Source organism: Lampetra fluviatilis, chromosome 1, assembly GCF_964198595.1.
Source record: "Lampetra fluviatilis chromosome 1, kcLamFluv1.1, whole genome shotgun sequence".
Classification (NCBI taxonomy): Eukaryota; Metazoa; Chordata; class Hyperoartia; order Petromyzontiformes; family Petromyzontidae; genus Lampetra; species Lampetra fluviatilis.
This window is the reverse complement of record NC_136275.1, coordinates 601359-621411: the sequence shown is the minus strand read 5'-3', so window position 1 is coordinate 621411 and position 20053 is coordinate 601359. Positions and strand designations below refer to the sequence as shown.

Sequence of the window (20053 nt, the reverse complement as noted above, 5' to 3'; positions counted from 1 at the left end):
TGCAAGGATTGCGAGCGGGTGGTCGCACGTTGCTGAGCAGATGTGCATCACGCTGCTGCCGTGGCGCACACGAGGATGTGGGGGATGTGGAGCTGAGCGGAGCTGCCGAAGACCCCTGGGCAGTTGGGGGCAGCCGTCAACAACGAAGGGCGGGGGGCTGAGCACGCGAGCAAGTCGACAACGAGGGTGGTGGTGGTGGCAACAGGTGAATCTGCGAGCGCACTCCACGCGGCCACAAAGTGCACCTAAATTTCGATTTAAAGCTTTCGTGACTGCAGGGATTCATCTTCTTGGTTCTTTCGGTAAAGTCACGCAGAAGGGAAGCAACAAAATAATAAAAATAAAACGTAATAAAACAATTCTCACGACGTTTCGGCCACAACGCAAGCAGCCTGAGGACGGCTGCTTGCGTTGTGGCCGAAACGTCGTGAGAATTGTTTTATTATGTTTTATTTTTATTATTTTGTTGCTTCCCTTCTGCGTGACTTTACCGAAAGAACCAAGAAAGTGCACCTAGCCTGGCACGGAGCCACGCCGTGACGTCACCGGCAATCGGCGGCTCCTGCCGGTGACGTCATCCCGCGCGCTGAGCTCGGAGCCCCCCACCACCCACTCCCCCCCAACCACTACCACCCCCACTCGCCCCCACCCACCCCCACCCACTCGCCCCCACTCCCCCCCACCCACTCGCCCCCACTCCCCCCCACCCCCCACTCGCCCACCACCCCCCACTCATCCATGGAGCCGCTCGGCAGCGACGCGCCGGCTCCTCCGCCGCTCCGGAGGCGAAGCGGCAAAGTTCGCGGCGCTGCGCGAGCGATGGCGGCCAAGGAGGGGAAGCCGCAGCAGCAGCAGGCGGGGGGCCCCAGAGCGAAGCGAGGCCGCCTGGCCGGCCACGGCCGCCTCGCCCTCGTCGCGACGCTGGGTGAGTTGGCACCCCCCCCACCCACCACGCTCACCCCACCGCACCCGCCCGCAACCCTCGCTCCGCGGGGCATCTCCTAGGCCAGACCGAGGCTTACGTTGCGGCCCCGCGGCTGAGTCGTGAGGAGGAGGAGCGCCCCTTATGAGCTTCCTAAACTTCTGGCAATCCGGCGAACTTTTTGTCTAAAGAGCCCTGCCGATGAGGCCCCAGAAGGTGAAACCCCGGGCTCAGGGTTTTGTTGGCTTGTGAACAAACACCGCCCCCCCCAAAATGCTGCTCACCGCTGTTGGGATGGCACCGCCGGGGGAGGCGATCCCGACTCCCCAGCGCGCCCCTTGTGGAGGAGGCCGCTCCCGGCTTGGCGTGGCGTGAGGCGCGGGTGGGAAACACCGCCACCATGGTGGTGGCGGTGGTCGAGGCTAGCGACGGAGCCGCAGCCCAAGGAGTGAGCGCGCCAGAGAGGTCACCGCCACCCCACCGCCACCTCCACGCGGTAACGGCGCAGCCCCGCAATGGCCTCGGCTCCCGCCGCTGTTGGACGAAAGATGTCCCGCTAGCAGGGAGCTCAAAAGGAGTCGAGTCGGGCGCGGGCGATGTCTGCTAAATCAGCCCGCTCTGTGTGTGTTCTCTTTCCACAGCTGGAGCCTTTGGACTCGTGCACTGGTACGTATTGCACTCTTTTCATCGCCCTGTTGTTTCTGCAAAGTTATCTACCAGGCGCCATGCTGTGTGGCCCGCGACAGTCCCGGTATTGCAGAAAGTCTCTCACGGTTTGCCCCAAAACGTTGCACCAAATTGGGGCTTTTATTTCCCTTCAACGACCCGTGGCTCACGACCTGGGGCAAAAGGCCGGGCGACTCGGGGAGCGGAGCCACCCGGAGAGATTGACTTACCCCGAAATACATTAAAAAAAAACTAATATTTACTTGCACTGCAGGAGGAATTCGATGAGCTAAGAAGCTCGTTTTTAGCAGATGTTGAAGTCGGGGCAACCCATGAAGCCCGCGGACAGGGGAGTGGCTGGCAGGGGAGAGGGAATGACTGCCGCTTTTTGCCCCGTGTGTTCTGAATGAGCCTCCCAGAAATGTGGTGTAGCTTAACCAGCGTGAACGACGTGGCCGCCCTTCGCTTCTGGTGCTAACGGTCGCCTCTGCTGTGTGGTGGTGTCAGGTACCATCTGAGCAGCTTGTTTGAGAATGACCGTCATTTCTCCCACCTGTCGACCCTCGAGCGGGAGCTCACCTTCCGGACCGAGATGGTGAGGAATTCGCTGCAGGGTCTGGCTGTCTCGCTCACCTAGCTACCCTGAGGATCACCCCCCTGATGTTATTTCGTAAATTTGCCATGTAATTATCTGCACACGGATTGTGTTTCTGCTCTTGAAATCAATGGCGTTCATCTCGTGGACATACTGACCCCAGCCATGCAAATGTGGAATTTAAACTACTGTCTCAGGGCCACCAAAAAACATCACACATTTAGTCAACTCCACTCTTGTTAGCGGGCACCAATAATACTGGCACAGCAGCGCATGATGTGACCGCCACCACCACCCAAATGCCCGGTCATACATTCCTCCCACGTGCTGATGAATATGAGTGTAGTCCAGGCATAGTTGAGATGCAACTTACCAACGATGCCCGGGCAGACTCGCGGAGCGTCGTGCTGACCGCCACGCCAACGCTGTGTAGCTTAAATACCCAGTAGATCATAAACTCTCCATCACACACTCTGTGGTCGCATTGTGGTGGACCACACTTTTAGACTTCAAATGGAATGTCAATAAAGATGAATACAGCAACAGTAAATGTAATCATGTCTGACCTTTGGCAATCGGCGGCATTATGATTTTGAAGAGCTCCCCATACTGGATCGGCCATGGGGGTTGTTTGACCATACTTCACCATGCTGCTCAGTGTGGGTCGGTGAAGGTGTTTCCAATCATTGGTTCAGATATCACTGAGAACTGATGCTGGCTGCTGGGACTTGAACTCAAGTCACTTGGTTAGGAGCACATTGTGCTAACAACTGTGCTACCTCTTCCTCAAGACAGCTATAATTTAATAACTAATTAGTGTTGATAGCTTAGTGTACGGTTGGCTGTAGCGTAGGGCATGATGTGTACGCTGCTACTCCTGTTGCTGCTGTTCTCTGCATGCGTGTGCAGGGCCTGTACTACTCCTATTACAAGACCATTGCAGAGGCGCCCACATTTTGGTCTGGCCTGGACATGATCATGCGCGACCGACTGACCGAATACCCGCAAGTGATCAACACCCTCAAGCGGTTCAACCTCTACCCAGAGGCGAGAACATCCCCTCCTTGCTCTCTGTTTTCTGGAGAAAGTGTGATGGCTTTCTGAATGACTTGAAGCTATACATTATTAATACCTTTTTAAAGCTTTACTTGCAGTATCGTGGTCGTTTTAGCCCTGATTTCTGTTGTATTTCTTTTGCTCCTATTGCTGTAATTTATTCTTATTTATTGATTTGCTTTTGTCACTTGGGTGACGTGGTTCACTCTTGCAAATAAGACTCATCCTGGTCTCTTGAGTTCTCACCTGGTTAAATAAAGTCAACTTAAAAACTCTTACAGATGTTCCAAATAAAGCATTCACTTTGAATAACAAGGAAAATTGTGCTTTCACCAGGTAATTCTTGGGGGCATGTACCGGACGTACCTGGCTGTGACGAACAGCCTGGGAATCCAGACTGTGCAGTGCTGGACCGTGAATCGTGGCAACATGCTAAGTGCCATCTCCAGCTGCGAGGGTATGCGGCTTCCACTCGGCACAACGATTGCTTTGTGCACGATTCATCATCACGGCACCGTGGCCAAAACCGCTGATGCCTCCGCCCACAGCACCCCGCTACCAACGCACGCTCCCCGCAGCAAGATGGCACAGTTGCAGCAGAATAAACACGCAGCCACCTCCAAAATGGGCCCTGACAGCTTCCCTCCAACTGCTCTTAGGACTTCCCCTGGGTCACCGTGAAGACCACTCCAGTGGCCGTGTTGGCAATCGCCCCCCTCCCACCCATCCCTCTCATGCATCCCACCCCCAGCGCAGACGTTTTTGCCAATTCATATCCACAACGCAGACACGTGGTTCCACCCTGATAAACAATGTCAGGCGGTGTAGTATACCACCCTATTTGCTTTACAGATGCATGCACACTATTTATACTGGTAGGAACCTCCTGGTTACACCAGCCCACAGGGGATTATTGTGTCCGTCCGTCGTGCAGGGAGGGGCTGAGTGGGGAGGGAGGGGCTGGGTGGGGAGGGGAGGGCTGGGTGGGGAGGGTTGAGAGGGGCTGGGTGGGGAGGGGCTGGATGGGGAGGGTGGGGGAGGGGCTGTGTGGGGAGGGTGGGCAGCAGCTGGGTGGGGCTGGGTGGGGAGGGGCTGGTCACCCCGTGGTGCCCTTATAAAACTCAAAGTTTAACCTACTCACGCCGGCTTGTGCCCGCCCTCAGTCGGGCATATTTGCGGAATACACCACGCTGCCGTTGACTCTAGCCATTGACCGAGCAACCTAACGTTCCTACCAGCTCCCTCCGCAGGAATGTGTTTGATACTCATATGCTTAACAATAACACTTAACGATTTTTTTATGTGTTGTGTATTGTAAATGTTGGCCTTGAACTAGGACCTCTATCTAACAGAAATGGTCCCTGCCTATAAACTACGTTCTGTGTTTAGGTTATTTTCCTTACATCGCACCTCTTATGAGCAAAGTTGGCTACGTACGGTGCGAAAGAATCTCAACGTATTTACATACAGGCGTTGGGCGGTTCACCAGCTATGCTTTAAGCGAGCCTGACTGCTGATGAGATACTGAATGTCGAAACCGATATTGCTGAAATGATAATCACGTTAAGAACGCCGTGATAATCATGTTCAGAAGGCCGATGGGATGCTCGTAATTGTTGTAGGTGGAGAGACGGATCTGTGAATCTGGAGGAGGCCGTGGCAGCGTGTGTTGACTGATGATTTATCTTGGTACAGCCCTCACAAGGGTCGTGTGGTCATGTCGCGAGCGGCATTCCCTCTCTCGCAGATTCTTGTTTATTAATCATCATCTTTTTATTCCCGGCACATTAATGAAAGCCGATGGTTAAATTCTTGCAACTGTAGCGTTTAACCAATAAATCCTATGTTTTATTTCATAACAGACATGGCACACGCTCGTGTATGAAATTACACTCGCATGTGCTTGCTGGAAAACCGTGGCTGTTCCTCTCTGTGTCTGTCCAGGAATGGGAGACATCTCGTACTTCTACGTCAACATGGTTTTCTTCCTGAATGGCCTGATGATGTCCGTGTTCTTCCTCTATGGGACATACCTCAGGTAAAGCCACCCATGCGTCGCCACACCTCTTTCTGCTCTGTGGGGATCCCGCGAGTTCGTTGAAAGCAGAATTCCGGACATGCTCAACTTATTAAGTTGCAGTGATGAATCGTTACATTTAACATTCAAACAAAACACATTTGACAACAGCTCACGAATGTAAAACACAAGGGTCATTTTGCTGTATGCTTGACTGTGTAAAGTAAAATCTCTCAATTTTGGCCAGACCACAGGTTCTGTGGCAACGCTTATGTGTTGGATAAATGTCTCCCAAGGAGGTAGTTACCACTGACAACTGGAAACGCTTTTATCCAACTCCAGCTGGCGCTTAAGTTCGTTTCTAAATGCGTTACTGATTTATTGGCCTTGGCAACACATCCTTGAATCAGTAGTGCCGGATGCCAATGCGTGAATATTAGAACTTCCTCGCAATGCCCGTGCAAGTTTAGCCCGTGTAAAGTTACACGAAGTAAATTAAGCACTTTAGATGTTGTCGCGTGGACATAGCAATTTTACAAGTGCATAGCGAACATTGCGTGTTGTTGTTTTGCTGCAGTGGGAGCGTCGCTGGAGGCCTCGTGGCCGTCCTGTCCTTCTTCTTCAACCACAGCGAGGTGAGGTTCACCTGCTCGAGCACCAGAAAGCGAAACGGGGAAACCTTCAGAGTCTCGATGGCACTGCGCCACGGCGCTTTTTGCTGATTGGTCTTTGTGCTGCCCCAGGCAACGCGAGTCATGTGGACCCCACCACTCCGGGAGAGCTTTTCCTACCCATTCCTGGTGCTGCAGATGCTGCTGGTTACCAGAGTTCTCCGGTCAGTGGCCATCCTCATTCTTCTTTGCGGTTTCGTGGCTCACTTTGGGGTAAACAAGTTTTCTGGGAAAATTAAACATCGTGGTACAGCCCGCTGTGGATCAGTTTAACGGGCGCTATGATAAACTTACGCTGCAAGTTCCGTGTGCGCCTCTGCCTGTCCGTCCGTCGTGTGTTGCGTGCAGGAAGCCACAGGTGGAAAAGTTGACCCTGGGCGTGCTCGCTGGCGCCACCGTTTGCTTCGTGCTGTGCTGGCAGTTTGCACAGTTCGTCCTGCTCACGCAGGTGCCGCTCGCTCGCTCGCCGCCCACACCGATGTCGAGTCTCGTTCTTCAAACGGCGAACCGGCAGTCGGTTGCGCGCGTGGCCTCGGAAGCGGCGTCGTTATCGCGTCGCTGACCATGCGCGTTCGTCGTTTCAGGTCGCGTGCCTTTTCGCGGTCTACATCTTGGGCTACATCGATGCCGAGAAAATGAAGAAGTTTGTTCTCCTGAACGTGGTGAGCGCGCGAATTGGAACGATCGCCCGTTTTGTTCGAAGCGCGCGGCGCCGCGGGGTCTGTCTGATGTGGGGGGGGGCCCTCAGGAAAGTGACGCCGCGCTCCGCGTCTCTCGACAGCTGTGCCTCGTCGTGTCCTGCACCCTCATGTTCGGGAACGAGATGCTGCTCAGCTCCTTCTACGCCGCCTCCCTCGTCGCCATCTGGGTCCGCCACCGGCATCCGCTGCGCAACACCAACCCCTCTGCATCCTCCAAATTACGATCCATTCACGCGTTTTGGGCCATTGTGCTCTCTCTGTGTTGAGACATTTACATTGATATTTATTTTTGTTTTCTAGATTTCTAGTTGTGCCTTAAAAATACCGTTAAGCACGTTTTGGAACCACGTGTTTTGTTTTGCTGGTAGGTGGTCGTCAGTCTGCATTCGTGGCTGAATAGGATTTCCCGGGTTGACCTGTTGAGATGGGTGAGTTGGTGTTTTACACTCCCTCAGTAAAGCCGGCATCGTGCAGATTGTAGCCACCGACAAACGCAAATAATCCACACACATTCATTATCCATTCCTCTTTAATATCCTTCCAAGTCAATTTGCCCGTTGCATTCTCATGATTTATCGTATAGAGCAGATATCCTCTTTCATTAAAAACATTAGTTTTCACTGCCAAACCGTACAACGAGTAATCAAGGCGCAGGCCTGCAATGACTTGCTAGTGCCACTGCTGGCAGAAAGGGTCTCTTAGAGGGAGCTCTAAAGGGCCCCCCTCTAAAGGGCATTTGGCATACTCTTCAACGCTGTGCGAGACATCTTTTAAGATGTGGGAATACGCACACTTTGCACTCCCGCAAGCAACTCGCCAAACAAATCTATATTTAAACGAACGTGTGTGTATATATCTAGGCCAAGACTAGATATATATATCTAGTCTTGGCCAAGCGAGCTAATGCGTGCTTGTGCCCACGTGCTCGCAAACACCGCAGGTGGCACAAGCGGGCATGTGGCTCGCAGTCACCTTCGTCATAAAGACGGCCTGGAGCCGCCTGCTGGGAGTGGCCGACGACGTGAGCTCTAACGCTACAGAGACGTTGACTCTACACTCAACTCTCACGTTACAGAGACGTTGACTCTGCACTCAACTCTCACGTTACAGAGACGTTGACTCTGCACTCAACTCTCACGTTACAGAGACGTTGACTCTGCACTCAACTCTCACGCTACAGAGACGTTGACTCTGCACTCAACTCTCACGCTACAGAGACGTTCAATCTGCACTCAACTCTCACGTTACAGAGACATGCGTGAAGGTGCCAACGCTGATTTCTGTTTGGTGACATCTCCATAGGCCCACATTTTCAACATCTTGAAGTCCAAGCTGACGGGCTACAAGGATTTCGACACACAGATGTACACCTGCGCTCCCGAATTCGACTTCATGGAATATCAGGTGACTCCCCTCCGAAGCGCCGTGCTTCCTGAGACACCCACAGGCAGACTACAGCGATCGAGCAGTCGCAGCTTTTGCCGAAACGTACACCACGCCGCAGCCTTGTCAATCCACTGCTAGATGTGGGGCCTGATTTGCAGGAGGTTGTTACTCGACAGTACTTCACCCTGCTCGTCACAGCGGGTTGGCGAAGGAGGAGGATTTCTCCCGAACTCTGGCTGTCGCCTGATGATGCTAGTTGTAATGACTGGCGAAACGTCGTACTCTAATTGTAAATGTTGTAGTGGGTTTCCTCTCCAACACACCGGTGTGCTGAACCAGTAACTAATTGGCGTGTTTTGTTTACGTAACAGCTTACTAATTGGCTGTGTCGGGCGGTGGCGGCTTTAACGACGCATTTATATTTACGCGATCTAACCCCAAAACCTCTTGTGGATAACGTTGGTCGTGAAATCCTTCGTGTTAAACTGAAGGCGGAGAGAGTGGATGCCGATCCCAGCGCCTGGTTGTCCGCAGTGCTGCTGCGAGCGAATGCGCCTGTGAATGCACGCTCCAGGGTTTCATTTAAAACGCGGCGGTCACGGCCAGACTTCAGAGAAGAACCAATTAAAAACGAGGGCCGCCCACAATCTCTGAATGCGACGACGGCAGCACAGAGCAAATTTGACGAAGCTCTCGCGTGTTTTATTTTCACGCCGGAGTCCGACGCCTCCCGGGTACGAGGGGGGGTCGTCGTGGCAACAGCAGCCGAGCGAAGCTGCGTTCACGAGCCTGAATGGAAGGGGGGAACGAAGGCCCCGCCGTCGTGAGCTCGCGCCACGGAGATCGCCTCCTCACTCTCGCTGCGCGCCCTCTATTTGTCTACTTCAGACGGTGCACAAGTACACGGCCACGCTGCTGCTGCCCGTCGTCCTCGTCGTGTTCGCCATCATCGTCTACAAGGTCAGGGGCGGGGGGGGCGCCCGCACCGCACAGCGCGACGTTAAGCGCACCGTACGCTGTCGCCGTCCCCGGCTGCGGTTTCGTGCGGCCGATTAGCACGGTTGGCTACGTGCGGTGCGAACGAAACATACATACAAACATACATACAAATATACATACAGACATACATACAAACATACATACAAAAATACATACATACAAACATACATACATTCAAACACATACAAACGTACATACTTACAAACATGCATACAAACGGACTGCCAGCGAGCCGCGTACTCTGTCTGTTGCAGGCAATCAAGGACAAACTTGCGCTGTTGAGGAGCGCTCATTCTCCGTAAGTCAAATCATCATAATAATAGTTACGTATCAAATATAAGAATAGGTTTTACCCTTTCTGGAAATACAACAGGTGTTAAGATGTTTAAACACCAGACACCTTTTGCAAGGAATCATGTCACTGCATGAACCACACGTGCTTGTGGAGAACATGCAAACCAAAAGCGTGCTCTGGTAGTCTACGATGCGTCGTCTTTGAAACTGAGTGGTCCACACCAGAGGCAACTTTCTTTACAGCCTAGTCTCAAACAGAGGACGCCAAAAGGCGAACACAGGTACGTGTGGTTGATACAGACACGATTCCTTGCAAAAGGTTTCTGTTTGGTGTTTTAACACCTTAACACCTGTGTTATCGCCAGAAAGGGTAAAACCTATTCATATAATAATTACATTAATTATGTTGTACAGAAGCATCCCGGAATACGCACGCGGTGATTTGTGCCTTGTGTCAAGAGAGTTTACGAAATCCTCTCCTTGTGCCGTTTGAAAGCAGAGTCCCCGACAGAGGGCTTGCTTCTTCTTCCCAGGTGAGGGCGTGACGACCGTGATGGTTACATCTCGTACACGAATACACGAACCCTGCGCTGTTTCCTTCCGGAGGGAATTCAGTGGTGGTGCTCGGCACGGAATCGATTTTTCTGTTTCTCCTTCAGAAGTGATACTCGGCCCACTGTAAAATCATTCTCTTGTGACTTTCAAACCGTGCTGTTAAACTTTCATTGTCTCGTCCTGCTGGGTAATAGTACGCTACGGTAAATGCAGAGAGACTGTGGTGTGATCATCCTGTGCATATCTTACATGAGAGCGAGCTCCTTCCCGTGCGGAGTTTGTATTCTCTCGCCCTGTTCTGTTGAGGTTTCCTGCTGGTTCTCTGGTCTGTAAACACCCACACTGTAACTGGCATTGGCCAAACATCCCGATGCAGGACCCTCCTGAAAAAGTTTTCGGACTCTGGGCAAATGAAATAAGGAATTTGCATGTGTTACACAAGTACAGTTGTGGAGTGGATGTCTCATGCAATATTCATGGTAATGATCACCCCCTACTGCGAAAACTTGGCAGGACCCTCCCTCGTGAGACACGGTGAGGCTTTGCTGGGTAAACGAGCGTAGTAATACAACCGAATTGCAATGTTTTAACGTATTGTTTATTATTATGTAGATGAATAAGGAAAGGCTGAGCCCTCATCACGCCACGGTACTCAAGGGAGCTGCTGCAGAACCTGAGTGAGTGTGAGTGAGTGTGAGTGAGTGAGTGTGAGTGAGTGAGTGAGAGTGAGACGTGAGTGACCGAGTGTGAGCCACTGAGAGTGAGTAAGAGTGAGTGTGAGCTGTAGTGTAGCAGTTAGTGCTACGCTGCGCTAGGAACCCGGCGACCTGAGTTCGATTGCCACTTACAGCCAACACCGCCAGTGACGATTACCTGAACCGGTCCTTGGCCTCCCCAAGGTCGACTCAGCCTCAAATGAGTACCTGGCGCCGTGTGTAAACTTTGCGACTGGGGAGACAAAGGCGGCCGGGCGTTGTGCTGGTCACCCACCCCCTCGTGTGCCGTGCCGGCCTTCATAGGTGCTCGCTAACAGCACTTGCCCCTACAGTCTGTTAAAGGCTATACGGGGGTTCTTTGTCTTTTGAATGTGAGAGTGAGTGAGTGAGTGTGAGCCGCAGCCGGCACGAGTGTCTGTGTGCGTCATCGGCAATCGTGCGTCCGTTGCACCAGCCTATGCTAATTGTGGGATTAGCAGTCATTTGTGTCAAACCGTTGTGTGTTTGTTACTAACATTGTGCAAGTTAACATTCTTCGTGATTGGTTGATGGTAAACATTTGAAAAATAAGTAATTTTACAAATGATGAGGAAAAATGAAAATCTCCACTGGAAAAACCGCCTGGTTTTATGTAATGAACACAATTTTAAAACAAATTTTGCACGGTTCAAATCGGCCGTTTACCGCACGGTGCTGTGAATCGTGTCGCAGTTCGCCGTGTGACCGCAGTGCCCACGCGTCTTCTTGTTCCACAGGCCGGCCGATTCAAAGTCGCATCATGCCGAGGTGAGTCGTCGTCTCTTCACAGCAAACCGAACGTCGCGTCGTGTGAATGGTAAACGAGCAGGTGGGTGAGCAAGAGGCAGCTGGAACCATCAGGATGTTTGTGCGTCACTGCGAGCTGCGTGGTCAGACCGCCGGGGCCTAGGAGCGCCGCTTGCCCTACCGTGCGTGCGTGCGTGCGGGTAGCCGCTGACAGCGTGCGTGCGCGTAGCCGCTGACACCGTGCGTGCGCGTAGCTGCTGACAGCGTGCGTGCATGCGCGTAGCTGCTGACAGCGTGCGTGCTGCGTGGTTTTGTGCAGCTGGTGTTCCACGCGCTCATGCTGATCGTCTTCACCGTCATGGCCGTGCTCATCATGAGGCTGAAGCTCTTCCTCACGCCCCACCTGTGCCTCATGGCCTCCCTGCTCTGCTCGAAGAAGGTAACTGACGGCCGAGTCACCAGCACGCGTCGCGAACCATGTCTGCGCGTGCACGCGACAAATTTTCCCGTACGTGCAATCGGTTCGGACGCGCATCTCGGCTCGCCGCCGCGTTTGTAGTGCCGTCCCGCGTGCCGTCCCATAACCGGGACGGCGCGTGCGGTGTTCCCCGTTGCGGCAGACGCTGGGGGAGCCCCGTCGCAAGTGGCTGGTGCACGCGCTGGCGCTCGTCACGGTGGCCCTCATGAGCGTACAGGGAACGAGCAACATCCACGCGCAGTGGGCCAACGTGGGCGAGTTCAGTAACGTGGAGCAGGAGGACCTCGTCACGTGGATCAAGTCCCACACGCCGGAAGGTGAGCGCAGTCAAACAACCTCCGGCGCGCTTCTCCACCTGTCGGCCGCGATGCCTCGTACGCGTCGGTGGGTCTCCCTTCTCGATCTGGTCAGCGGGGGCAGGTTCTCGTTGCCAGCGGCGGCACGAGGCGTTGATGGAAATTGTACATTGCCGTGGGAAGGGCCAGTTAACGCGACCGCCCTTGCCGCGCCGCAAAGCGGTGACCATTTTAACCATCCCGTGGGGTCAGTGGTTTCAACGCGCGACGTGGCCACGATCGTGAAATTACAGGGATCCACTTGTGTCTCGCGCTCGGGACCACATCATGCCACCCCGATTAAACGAACAAAGCCACTTGAGATGACGTTGCTACGAGCTCTGTGCGCTGCCACGCGGTTCGCGCGATGGGTCTGTGCGAGCGACCGCCCAACAATCGTGACTGGAGCCGCTTGCCGTGCTGCTGCTGCTGTGCTGCGCCCGGCGTGTGGTACTTCCACAGACGCCGTGTTCGCCGGCGCCATGCCCACAATGGCCAGCATCAAACTCTCCACAGGCCGGGCGATCGTAAACCACCCTCATTACGAAGACGCCGGTCTCAGGTGGAGTAACGTCCATGGCACCACGATTGTTTTGGTTTTTCTTGGTAATTTTCCGGGATGTAATTTTTGTTGTTGTATTTAAGTTGATCGCGATAGACAATTAAAAAAGTGATTTCGTGCTCAAAATGCCATTAACAGCCCTGCAGACCCAGTGGTGGGAATTCCTCACTCCCATCCATAGGAAAACCACTCGCGACTTCCCTCACGAGGTGGTACCCATTTTATTCACCCCGGGGGGTATGATGAACTAACAATCGGGTGTTTTAAAGTTGATTGCAGTCGGTTCGTTAACGGACGGTGCTGTCAAATCAACACCGTCATGCCCGCTGCTATCGAAGGAACAGGAGAACCTCTCGTCCACCGTGATGCGGGGGATTGATATGGCGGATCCTGTGATTTGAATTCTCGTGGCAAAATATCGCGGATAGCCCTGGTGATAATCGGGCAAACTTTCCACATCACTCATCTTACCTGCGAAAAATTCACAGAAAATAGGATGCGGTTCTGCAGAAACTTTACAGATGATGAGGAAAACATGCGTTTCTGCGGAGCCAACAGCTGTCGTGGACAATAGGGCCCTGGAAAGTGCATTCGCCGCAAGACTCGCGACATTGTTGATGGTCTGTGGTGACCGCGCGTGCCTGGGCAGAGCGCGCACGAAGAAAGTCTACTCGGTGTACAGCCGCAAGGGCGCGGCGGAGGTGAAGGGGATCCTGCAGGAGATGGACGTGGACTACCTGGTGCTGGAGGACTCGTGGTGCACACGCCGGACCAAGTAGGTGCCTCACCTGGGCCTCGTCGTCATCATCATCGTCGTTGTTGCTATTGTTGTTGTTGCTCAGAAAATACTTCACCTAGAAAATCCCTTGAGATCGGACGTCTCGTTTGCTAGGGCGTCCCAACGGTGTTTGGTGACGCTTAGCAAACACGTGACGACACCTCGTACACAAAGACAAAGCTCCCCCGTGTAGACTTAACAGACTGTAGTGGCAAGTGCTGTTAGCGAGTAGCACCTACGAAGGCCGGCACGGCACACGAAGCACCACGCCAGGCCGCATTTGTCTCCCCAGTGGCGAAGTTTACACACCGTGCCAGGTACTCATTTTAGGCTGAGTTAACCGGTCCTGGGCCTCCCGTATTATCGTCACTGGTGTTGGCCGTGAGCGGGAATTGAACTCGTGTCGCCGGGTTTGTAACGCAGCGTAGCGCTAACCGCTACACGACCGCTCCTCGCAACCTCGTAGACACACACACACATTCTCAATCCATAACCCTACATAGTTGGCATTTGTACAGTGCGTATCGCGCGTTATCAGCTGCCCATTGCGGCGGCACACGTTGATCCCGTAGGCGGCTCTTTGGCGTCTGTCTCTGCCGAGCCCGGCCAGCGCTGGGGCGCGTGGGGGGGGGGGGCGGCGTCGTTGCTTTTGTCACGGAGCAGCCCGCACTCTAGAAACTCGTCTCTCACGCCAATTCTCACGCCGTCATGTTTACGCTGACTATCTAATCCAGCAACTCGAGTTATAATTCGAGCCCAGAGGCCTGGGTGCGTTGGCATCAACAATATTCCGCCGTTATTTGGTGTAAAGTGTGCGACGTGGCAGTTTTGGCAACGGGTTCAAATAAATAAATAAGTCTATGAATAGGGCGCTGCGTGTCCTGCCGGTTCGCGTAGAGTTTGTCCTGTCGCTGTGCCGGCTGGGGGTGCTGCGCCAGGAGCAGAGACTCCGTTCTGAGGTTGGGAGCGAGGAATAAAAATTACACTGGAATAAAACTGTGGTCTGTCGCTGGAACTTTACAAGCATGATCATCGTCACACGTGTACCTTATTTACTTAGGGTCAGTCGTAAACTATGATTTTATGCTTGACAAATATAACAAGATGACCGTGAATTGCGAGTATAAATGCGACGAGTGGGGCGAGCGAGATCGGGGCATTTGCGCTGCCGTTGACACGCACACGCGTGTTGTCTGTTTTTGTGTCGATTCGCAGGCCAGGCTGCAGCCTCCCTGAAATCTGGGACTTAATCGACCCCGAAAACAGAGGGAAAATCCCCCTGTGCTCTCACCTGTACAACCACCCATACCCACACTTCTCTCCGGTCTTCAGCAATGATGTTTATACTTTGCTGATGGTTGGCACCAAGATTCGGGCGGAGAAGGGGTCCACCTAATGGCACAAAACCAACCGCAGCCGCGTGTCGGTCCGCCGATGGAGAAGACCGCTGGCCCCCCCGAGACCTCTCGCTTTTTGGCAGAGGGCCGAGCGCTGCGCTGCCAAGAAACAAAACACTGTTCTTCGATGGAGGGGGCACAATCCAAGTTAAAACCTGCACATCAGTTTGAAACTTGGCGTGGACGAAACCGCGTGTGCACTCTTCTACAGTACAAACCACGCTACCCGCACCGCGCGCGGCCCACACCACGCGGCAGTCACAACACACGTTACACGTGAATCCACACGCGTGTAACATGGCACCCCCTGCACACGCGCACAACGATGTAAACGGACTCCTCGCAGCCGTACACGCAGAATAATCCACTGCTGGATGAAGGCCCCCCTCCCCCCCTTCCAGCGTGTCCATCATGGCGGCGAGCAAGTGACCATACTTCACTCTGCTGGTCAGCGTGGGTTGGTGAAGGCGGAGTCCGGGTGCTGACGCTGCTCGGTGGCGAATCGAGCGGCGGCCACCGCAGAGCAGCGCCGTGCGTTCCCCATCTCAACCCCCCCGTCCCCCCCCTCGTCCCCATGTGATTATGAAGGATGCAAAACAAAAAGTTGGTACCATTTTCCCAGCGCCACCGTCGCTACTGTGCACAGAGAACCGAGTGATGTCGCGAGCTCTGTCTTTACAACTTCGTTGCACTTCCCCCGCACCTCCAATTAGCACGGTTGGTTGCTACGTACGGCGCGAAAGAAGTTCAACGTGCGTACATCAACGGCGGGCGTCAACGTGCATCGTCGTTACGCGCGAGCTGCCTGGACGCCTCTCAGAGAAGTTTCCTGGCGGGAGCGTAGCGGCCTGGTCTCGCGACCATGTCCACGAGGGGGTCGCGACCCGTCCCACGCCAGCCCCCTGCCACAGAGCTGACCCGCGGCTTTGCCCCGCTGACGTCGGTGAGCGCTGCCACCACTGTGATGCACGGGGGGGGGGGGGGGCTGTGTTTGACGCCACGTTTGGCAGCGTGGCGCCGAAATAGTTTCCACTGCGCTGTGCCCCCTCTCCAGTGCACGGTTGACTTTGACAGATGCCCATTGTCATTGCTCTGTCTGTTTCCAGACTGATAAAAGGGGGGAAAGTTTTTAAGTACAAATCACTTTTCTGGGCTTTGGCCCTGTTCCCATCTCCCTCCCGCCCACCCACCCCAGCAGGCAGCAGCAGCAGCAATAATGTTCCGTGCGCTCTGGGGACGATGAGGCTCTCTCGTGGTTGTCCAGGCAGCCACGCGAGAGTCGATCGGGCCAAGCAGCGTGGGCTGTCGAATGGGGACGTGCAGTGTTGTTCGTCGCCAAGGAACTTGAGCAAATATAAAGAGGTGGAGGAGGTGGGTGGGTGGGATGTGTGCGCTGTATAAATGTTGAACTTTGTTCAAGTGAAGCCGGCTGCCAAGACACGGCGGCGCGTGTTGTGGGTGTCCCAGGGAACGCCGGACAGCGCCGCCTCGGCCTCTGCCCAGCCTGGACGACGCCCGGGACGCGGCCGCCGGCCTCCTCCGCCCCGTGCTCGTGACTGCGGACGCTCCTTGGGGAAATGACACTTTTATTCCACCACGCAGACGGCGGTGGTGGTGGCGAGTCCCTGATCCGGCAACTCGTGCGCTTGGTCCGAGGGGAGGAGGCGTGGACGTTGTTGTTGGCAGCAAAGAGGTTCTGCTAATGTTTGGTGGAAAGTTTGCGAAATGGCAGTGTTCGCAACGGGCCCAAGATTTTTTATGCATTTCCATTGTCCGTGTTTTCTAGAGATTATGAATATAATTATTACGGTTGTTTACCTAGGAAATCCTGAGTCTCATGAGCCTTTTTCAGGAGTGTCTTGCCAATTATTTTGCAGTCGTGGGGGGGTGCGGGGTGCGTGAGGATTTCTGCTGCTGCTGCTGTTGCTGTGTGATCCCAATGGGGTGATTAAGTCACCAAGTGTCGAGAGTGTTTAATGAACGAGGCGAGTTGTGAAGCCGGGGGAGCCGCCCACTGCGCCTGGCCCCCGCATGCTGCACGCCGCCCGCGAGCCAAAGGGGGCTTTGGGAGCGAGCTCCGAGTAACGGGGACACCGCGGCAGCAGCAGCAGGTGCAGCAGCAGCAGGTGCAGCAGCAGCAGGAGCAGCAGCAGGAGCGGCCACCACAACGATCGCGTGCGAGGCGACCGACGCTAGAATTGCTGTGATTTTGTTTGTCATGCAGTGTTACGTTGCGTCTCGATGTAGCCGTCTCGATGTAGCTGTCGCGATTCCAATTTTTATTTTAAATACAAGGTTTTGAGCGGGGCTGAACGATTAATCGATTTCATATCGCATTATCGTAATTTTTAAACAATGCGATTAGCAAATTGCAAAGGCTGCGATTTTTTGCGATTTGAAAAGTCCTATTATTTCTACCTCACGGGACCTTTGCCAGTACCAAAATACAAGACTCGGTTGTTCCCCTCTGGTCTCACACCGTTTGAGACGAGGCTCAAAAGAAAGCTGTCTCTGGTGTGGACCAATCGGTTTCAAGAACAATGCATATATTATCGGTGTTTTTTGTTTGCATTCTGACCACAAGCATTGTGGTTAATGCAGACATGATTCTTTATAAAAAGGTTTCGGTTTGGTGTTTTATCAACTTAACACCTGTTTTGTTGCCAGAAAAAAAGGGGAAAACCCTATTCTCCCATTACTTATTGGAATTGTTTTATTGATTTTTATAACTTTATTTATTTAACTTAACAACTGTTCTGTTTGATTGTTCTATTTCAATTAAAACATTTTAATAAATACATGTTGGAAGCAATTCATATATTTTGTTCTCATTCTTGCATTGGAATATCTTGAGCAGTTCATATTTTGATGGTATCACGTGGTAATGCTCCATCACATGTAAATCTATTACACAGTGAATATTGAACTGAAGCTTGACTTTAAACAAAATTAAACGCAAATCAAATCGCAACATCTGTCAGAAAAATCGCAATTAGATATTTTCCCCAAATCGTTCAGCCCTAGCGTAGAGTTAGCCACGTTTGATTTCAACTGCCGATGACACGAGTGTGGATCAGTAAACGCGGTTTCTTTTTAAACACTTGAGACCCTTGGCTGCGATGGTTCCTGCTGAGTGTCGTCGGTGGGTGGTGCTGCCCGTGAGAGAGCACTGCGGTCACATCGAGTATTCACTTCGCTAAACGCGCGTTCACAATCGGTGTTTTGGCGATTCCTGTGTTGCATGGGATGGGTTCACGTGACCCGCCTTGCAGCCACGGAGTGACCTTTGCATTTCCATCATCAACAATAACAACGTCGTCTTCTTCAATCGTGACCACCACGTGCATCATTGGCACCGCAGTGTCATGGGAAAATACAACGCGGGCCGACGATTCGGGCAATGGCCCTTGGATAGAATGTTATCTGCCACAGCCTGCACCAGGCCTTTACTGCACGTTGCTGTACCGCTGCAGGAGGAGCCGACTCCACTCCTGGAGCTCTGCTCTCTTTAGCGAACGGAACGTCGCTCGGAGCGAAGTGGGCCAACTCGTGTGGAGGTCGTGTCGAGTCGGTGCGAGTTTCCCCGCATGGCAAGCGGCTCGCAGCGCCACCGGCAGGCGGGGCTGTTGGCCACGGCTTGCCCAGCATCGAGGTTTGTTTGTCATGTAAACAATATGCCAATTCGCTACAAGTTCAGCACACCGGTGTGTTGGAGAGTAAACCCACAACATCGACAAAGGGTGGCTTGGTACGGCAGCTAAGTGCGACTGCGTTACAAGAAGACCCAACGCAGAAGACCCCTGGTTTCCATCTTCCACGAAGCTCATGGTCCACCGTAAATCGCATCTGTACACACCATGGCAGGAGATGCGGATATCTGATGCAGAGATGGGAAAAAAAACCCTCGAGCAGCAGTGTGTCGACTGCGGTCATCCAGAACAGCCCGTAACGACAAATAACGACGCAATGCCCGACCCACAAATACGAAGGAGACATCGCAGCGATGACTCCGCCGCTCCCGACGGAGGTGATCCGACTCGACAACCTGAATGTGACATTGCAGTCGTTACTCTGCATCTACATCGGCCAAAATCTCGCGATGGGAGAAGACCGTGTGGCTTAGTCGGGCATCTGCGGTGCGACCGCGTGAGAGGGCGGTACGGCGTTGACGGGAGGTCTGAGGTTTCAAATGATAGAGACAAAATATTGTGAGTATCATGAGGCCCTGCATGAAGTATTGTGGGGCAGGACAATCCAGGGGATCGTGAGACGAAGGGAGTTGTCGGGAGGGAGTTTTCGGTGGTCAGAGCGGAGCCAGGAGTGCGATGGCCGAGACGACGGAGCGCTCGGCACGGAGGTCTCGGAGAGGCGGCCGTGGGCTGAAGAGGGTCGACCAATTGGCACACGAGAGAAAGAAAATGCCGTTGCGGTGCTGGACAGCTGTGAAAATATCTTTCTAGCTCATCGGATTCCTCCAGTACAAAATATAAAGATTCCGATTCTGAAATAGCAGCAGACGCATGCACTGTGTACTAGCGATCTGTGTATTAGAGATCTGCACACCACAGAGATCTGCACACCACAGAGATCTGCACACCACAGAGATCTGCACACTCAGAGATCTGTGTCGACAAAACGTGTCAAAATAAACGTCGAGTGCACGTGTGGCAGGGAATACGAGTGGGTGGGTGGGTGAGTGGATGGGTGGGTGAGTGAGTGAGCGGGTGAGTGGAGCGAGTGAGCGGGTGAGTGGAGCGAGTGAGCGAGTGGAGTGAGTTAGCGGGTGAGTGAGCGGGTGAGTGGGCGGGTGGGTGCGTGAGTGGGTGGGTGAGTGAGCGGGTGAGTGAGTGAGCGGGTGAGTGAGTGGAGCGAGTGAGCGAGTGGAGCAGGTGAGTGAGGCGAGTGAGTGAGCGGGTGAATGAGTGGAGTGAGTGAATGAGCGAATGAGTGAGTGAGCGAGCGAGAGGGGCAGCCGTGGCGGGCAGCACCGGGCGTGGCTTCCGGCCATTCAGCGGCGCGGGCCGCAGGAAAGCGCCGCAGGGAGCGCCGTGCAGCAGCCTCACACGGAAGGGGGCAGCAGCAGCAGCCTCACAAGGAAGGGGGCAGCAGCAGCCTCACAAGGAAGGGGGCAGCAGCAGTCTCACAAGGAAGGGGGCAGCA

At 53.7% G+C, this 20053-nt stretch overlaps 1 protein-coding gene across 2 annotated transcripts; it reads left to right on the top strand.

The window, feature by feature from the left end:
• The first annotated feature begins 717 nt into the window (after nucleotides 1–717).
• DPY19L1 (dpy-19 like C-mannosyltransferase 1) lies at nucleotides 718–17717 on the top strand. Of its 2 annotated transcripts, none has more exons than XM_078874587.1 (24): nucleotides 718–925; nucleotides 1564–1588; nucleotides 2096–2183; nucleotides 3093–3230; nucleotides 3576–3696; nucleotides 5184–5277; nucleotides 5834–5891; nucleotides 6000–6091; nucleotides 6276–6375; nucleotides 6512–6589; nucleotides 6709–6795; nucleotides 6997–7056; nucleotides 7569–7649; nucleotides 7931–8032; nucleotides 8903–8974; nucleotides 9268–9311; nucleotides 9807–9840; nucleotides 10475–10539; nucleotides 11334–11364; nucleotides 11663–11782; nucleotides 11964–12138; nucleotides 12619–12718; nucleotides 13368–13493; nucleotides 14712–17717. In XM_078874587.1, the coding sequence occupies exons 1-24, from the start codon at nucleotides 739–741 to the stop codon at nucleotides 14890–14892; spliced, it is 2259 nt and encodes a 752-aa protein (XP_078730713.1). In that variant the 5' UTR covers nucleotides 718–738; the 3' UTR covers nucleotides 14893–17717. The 2 variants fall into 2 exon arrangements, with proteins under 2 accessions (XP_078730713.1, XP_078730626.1); XM_078874500.1 differs by having other exon boundaries at nucleotides 9804–9840.
• The last annotated feature ends 2336 nt before the right edge of the window (nucleotides 17718–20053 follow it).